General features: G+C 46.1%; 1 protein-coding gene across 1 annotated transcript; it reads left to right on the top strand.

Moving 5' to 3' along the window:
- Nucleotides 1-204: 204 nt before the first annotated feature.
- Nucleotides 205-3874, top strand: hspb1 (heat shock protein family B (small) member 1). The gene is made up of 3 exons (XM_023418374.2): nt 205-720; nt 2502-2565; nt 3112-3874. The coding sequence occupies exons 1-3, from the start codon at nt 312-314 to the stop codon at nt 3266-3268; spliced, it is 630 nt and encodes a 209-aa protein (XP_023274142.1). The 5' UTR covers nt 205-311; the 3' UTR covers nt 3269-3874.
- Nucleotides 3875-6038: the final 2164 nt, after the last annotated feature.

Here is a 6038-nt window from a genome sequence, read left to right as displayed (position 1 = left end):
TTTAACAGTGCACTGGGCAGCTGTTGGTGGGGAGGGCCTTCCTGTTGGATTCCAATCGAGTGCTATGTCTTCCATAAATAGATATTCTAGTAGTTTCCAGAAGCATGTTGGGGGTGTAAGCTGGGGGAGGGGGCTTGAGTCAGAAGGGAGGACTCTGTTGACAGGGGTGGTGTCAGCGTGTATAAAAGCTCTGAGCTGAGGGGCACACAGCACGTTGGGAAAGTATTTTCAGAGAGGCCAAAGGACTCTACACCTGCAGCCAGCAGCTCACCGTCACAACAACACTCCTCCGCCGCCTCCACACAGCAGCCATGGCCGAGAGACGTATTCCTTTCACCCTGCTCCGCACCCCGAGCTGGGACCCATTCCGTGACTGGCACCAGAGCAGCCGGATCTTCGACCAGACCTTCGGCATGCCGGCCCTGCCAGAGGACTTTTCCACATTCCCCAGCACCCACTGGCCAGGGTACATGCGGCCCTCTATCCTGGCCCCGGACATGAGCGCCATGATGCCTCACACGCCCGTGATGCCTCACGCGCCCATGATGTACCCCAGCCCCGTGATGGCCCAGCAGGCTCGTGCCCTGTCCCGTCAGATGAGCAGCGGCATGTCAGAGATCAAGCAGACCCAGGACAGCTGGAAGGTGTCCCTGGACGTCAACCACTTCTCCCCTGAGGAGCTGGTGGTGAAAACCAAGGACGGAGTGGTGGAAATCACTGGTGAGCCTTCATTCCTCTCTCACTGATCCCTGTTTGTTGCACTGTCACGTCCTGCATGCTGATGGAAGGGACACTATTATATTCTTATATACTTACAGATTAAAAACCTGTAGTGTTGAAAGCAATTTCCACTCAGTCTAGCAGCAGTGTAATAACACATGTATGTTCAGGACTGATGCATTGGCAGGTACATTACAGAATGTCTCGCTTCATGCATGAGGTGTGGAGAAACTGCTACAGTTCAGAACAACATAAAAAGGAAGGAAAACTTTTTGTTACGTCAAGTACAAGGCAGATGCATTGCTGCAGAGTTACATAATGTCTTGAGACAATATACTGAGCTCCAGTACACTGGAGGGTGGGGGCTTTTGGAAGCACGCCTGCTAGATGCAAAACAACACACAATCCATTGTGTGGGTGTTGACTTTTACAGCAGCTCCGCTTTTGTTTCCCGTCCAGACTGGTGAAGGACCAAAGCAAACCTGAGCTCTGCTCCCTGAAGCCTTGAGCTCCCTTTTTCTCTGTCAGTCTCTCTGTCTGCCACTCCACAAAGAATCACACTCCTGGAGTTGGGGGATTTAGCCGTGACTCACCCCAGTGTGTCTGCTACTTTAAAAGGACTGCTGGATCATGTCCAAGCACAGGGTCCACAGCCTGGCTATGGCCAATATCTCACTGGGGAGAGATTGGACAGGCCGGGACAACAAAGACAAACAAAACATGGGATCCAGTCCAAATGGAATTTGCCACCTCATATTTCTCATATGTCACCAGTGAACCAAGATGATATGTTTAAAGATGATATCACAGAGTTGTGTTACACATCAGAGTGCAACCTCTTTATACAACAGCCCTTCTCTCAGTGGTTGTCATGCACACTCAGAGCTAATGACCCTTCATGTTGAAGAAGTGCCTGCTTGGCCCGGCTGGACACACGCGCTCGCACTGGCAGCGTCGCCTTGTTGAAAAGAGGACAGCTCCCAGAGGAAAGCATCCTCTATCAGCCTGTTGTCATAGCAAACATATGACTGTAGAGCCAGAATCACAGCCAGCCATCTGAGTGCCTGAGAGACGGGTGGGACATGATTAAGACTGGTGAAGCTCCTCTGTGGCTGGTATGGCCACATGGGGGAGGGAGGGGGGAGCTGTGCTGGATAAAAATACCACCACAAAGGGCTCCACAAAGCTGCACCCCCCCCTCCTCCCCTGTCTCCTATCTTTATGCCAAGCTAAGCCAGAACTAGCTCCATAGTCATTATTATGCAATCGCTTTTTTACATGAAATGAGCCTCAATTCCTGATTTCAGTTACTGAACATCATCTAAATGTTGAGCATCTTCAAAAGACTGAATCTACTTTATTTTGACAGTTAAAAGCTGCGATCAAACTTTATTTTAAGCGAGTCATGACAGTATAATGACAGTTATAAGGTGCGATGGTTCACACACCTCCCTCGTTTCAGTGTAAGTGGTGTAAAATTATGGATGAGATAATCGACATGCGGGTGGAGTGGCTGAAACAGGTACTCAGATCTGTTCCACACCGTGCAATCATTCCCTCTGCAGCTGCTGCGTTCCTCAAGCACCCCCCCCCCCCCCCCCCCCCCCGCCCATCGCTTTTCTTTCCCTTAAATATGCATTTTTACAAACACACACAAGATGTCTTCCTGCAGAATGGGTGAATCATAATACAACACTGTATCTGTAACTCCCTGGAAGTGAGAGCGTGTGGTTCAGATTATCGACACATTTAGGTAAAATAATGTTCGTCTGTGTCCTCAGGCAAACACGAGGAGAGGAAGGATGAGCACGGTTTTGTGTCCAGGAGCTTCACCAGGAAATACACGTAAGTGGCTTCATTAATTATCAATGGACAGGCTCCAGTTTAACCCAAAATAGTTTGTAAAAGGAAACACCACTGAATATGTCAACAAGTCACTTCTGAACAGATTTATTATTTAGAATGGGTTCGTTGTGGCTGTTTGATGGTGGCTTTTCTCAGGCCGGGTGCAGATTCCTCTGATTCTCTTATGTGTGATTCTCCGGGCTGGTCCGGCCTGTAGAGGGCTGTGCTGCTGCTGATTGTGAATTTCATGCTCTGAAAAACAGCAGCAGCAACAGCCTCCACCTCCTCATTGTTCATCCCTCCTCTGCCTGAGTCCTCAGCTTCATAGGGCTCTGCTGCCATCCAGGGGCCACAGCACACACTGAGCGGGACGCACTGAACTGGTCTTGGATCTGATTTGACCCCGTCAGGGGTGTTTGAAGCACTGATTTTTCAGTCAGTCTTTGTTTAAGTCGTGTCAGTGATGCTTTTTCATCACGACGGGGAGCTCTTTGTGAAGTGGTTTCCTACACTTATAACCTAATTGTGTTGTATCGCTCCCTCCAGCCTCCCCTCCTCAACTAACGTTGAGAAGGTGACCTCCTCCCTGTCTCCTGAGGGGGTGCTCACCATCGAGGCGCCTTTGATCAGACCGGCCATCGAGTCCTCAGAGACCACGATACCTGTCAACGTGGACAGCGCAGGTGGCGTGGTGAAGAAGTAGGAAGTAAAGCGGCACAGTGTCTCCCCCTCCCCCACACACACATGCATATTCAAATAATCACTTTATTTCTGCAGAGAGCTTGTGAGGTGTTGAGGTGAAGAAGCAGCTTATCTCTCTCACTAAGGCAGACTTGTTCACACACCAGAGACAGAAGAACAAGGGATTGCCCTCGCTCCTCTGCCTCTCCTCTGTCTCTGATAATGAGCCAACCCCAGCTGAGCGCACTGTGTAAACACATCTGCACCAGTGCCATATGCCTTCTCTTTCTTCTGTAATTACACTCTTCATCTGAATGTAGGAAATCTCAGCTTAGCCCCGTTCAGTTTTCTTTCTTTCTCCCCCTCACTTACACAAACACACACACCTTGCTCCTTTCTGCTGAGCAAATCCCCTTCATGCCGCCTCTCCACAGACACACTACAGACAACAGCCAAGTGGACTGTAATAACAATGATCTTATAAATGAAGGAAGGTTCCCAGGAGAACGAACACACCACCGCTGTTTGTGCAGAGCAGCGCCTGTTAGCGATCGCACTCCGGTCTCCCTGGACTGGAAATAGACTGATTTCATCTGCATCTACAGAGAATAAAGAACAAACAACACAATGAGTCTCTTCTTTTTCTAACATACAAATCCTGCTGTTTATTTGCACGCAGGTGAAATGACATCAGTGATCTTCTTCTTCAAGGGAGTGGCATCCTGCAGCAGCTGTGTTTGTTATGAGTCTGGAAACAGGAAGATAATAACTAAACGGAAATGCTAAGCTTCTTAATGATACAGTATCTTTTGCTAAATTATACATCAGAGGGGTCATCCATGCAAAAGAGAGCAAGTGAAACGTGAGTGAGTGAGTGAGTGGGTGAGTGAGTGAGTGAGTGAGTGAGGGAGTGAGTGAGTGAGTGAGGGAGTGAGTGCAGCCCTTGCCCTACACGATGCTTCAGTGCTGTTGCAACATTGCCCCTGTCAGACTGTCTGACCCCGACACGGGGCCAGAATGGACAAGGTTTCATTAATATTACAACATCGGTGTCTGAAGCACTATTTGCAATTATCCTGCAATTACAGCGCCCCCGAAAAGGCCAATCAGTATCAAATTAACTCTGAAAAGGATTTTATTCATATTATCACATTATTATTATCTAACACACACACTGTAATATTATATATAATTCAGTTTTAAAAATAATTCCCAATTAAGTGACCTTGAGCAGACAGGACTCCGTGTAGGAATGATACAAGTTCGTCCTGATACTGACTCCAGATCAGTGGACAACTTTATACACTTTATGAAGTGGAGAATAAGTGATAAGGCAGTTGATGTATAAGACAGGTGTCATACATACAGGGAAATGTGGCCGTTTCTTCTGTGCATCTGCACTGACATTTGTCATAACTCCCAAAATTGCATAATTCCATCATACAGCATGTCTCTGGTGAATTATTCATGCACACATAGATAAATAATTGATGGAGACTTGCTCTCTACTCTTGACTGAGCAAGGTCATTTAAAACAATTGCACCATGGATGCTAGTGGGGATTGAGAATATTACAGAGTAAGCTGGAGCCAAACACTGTGAGTGCATGATACTGGGACAACGTCCAGCAGTTATTTCTACGCTGTAGAGATGGCAACTTCTGTCCTTATCATTTGGTCCAGACTGTAATATAATCAATGATAACTATTGGATGGATTAGCATGAAGCCTACTGACCTTGCTCTTCCCCTGACCTTCCCACCAGCACCACCATGAGGTTGGCATTTGTGGTTTTGAGTGAAACATCTCAACAACCATCAGATGGGAAATGAAATTAGGTCCACACACTTATCCCCCTCTCAGGAAGAGTTGTAATAACGTTGTTGTAAAATTTCACTGCCCAATATTCAGTTTTTTGACCAAATCCCTGCAAAACTAACGGCATTCCCATCAGCCTCAGCTGCACTCTGTGTTTGCTCACATATGCTAATTAGCATCAGCATATGTTGGCTTGCTAACACACTGAACGGAGATAAACACGACCTAAACATGACAAACATTTTACCTGCTAGCTAAATATTAGCATGCCACCACTGATGTTAGCATTTAGCATCACTGTGCCTGAGTACGGCCTCTCAGAGCTGCTAGCATGGCCGTAATCATGTTGATTAGACATCATTTAGTCTCTAGCATGTATCACAAGTCACCAGAGCCCAGGGTGGTGAGTTAGAATTAAACTCTTAAAGCCAAACGATTTTGATTTTATAATGAAATGAGAGAGTGGAGAGCGAGCCTGACTGTCTACTGGCTGTAGCCCCAGTTTGTTTGTTCTTAACCTCAACAGTTCAACAAATTTCTCTTCTGTCTATTTTCTGTCAACAAATTAATTATTCTACTAAATGTTTCACCAGATGATACTTTAAATTCACATTTATCATCAACTTAAAACCTTCATTTAAAAAAAAAGCCCAATAAACAGCACAGAAAATATAAGCATGTAAAATAAGAAGCACAAATTCAGGATTGTTCACAACAGAGAGGATTACGGCACATTTTGTATTATGATACTGCTGCACAGACAGAAAGTCAAGATACATCTACAATATAGAGTATATTCAACTTTAATACATAGACCTGCACTGTGTCTGATTCTAAGTGGGTAAATCACTTAAAATCTATATTTGTGGCTTCAGGAAAATAGTATGACTGCTACAGTTATGAATGTACAGGATGTGCAGTAGTTTCCCACAGAGACGGGTGGTTTGTCTGGTTTTTATCACTGCCATGATTCCT

This window comes from Seriola lalandi, unplaced genomic scaffold (genome assembly GCF_002814215.2).
Source record: "Seriola lalandi dorsalis isolate HSWRI2012SDOR001 ecotype SW California unplaced genomic scaffold, Sedor1 jcf7180002054581, whole genome shotgun sequence".
NCBI classification, from domain to species: Eukaryota; Metazoa; Chordata; class Actinopteri; order Carangiformes; family Carangidae; genus Seriola; species Seriola lalandi.
Note: the sequence above shows the minus strand (reverse complement) of the source record. Positions and strands in the feature narration are given on the sequence as shown.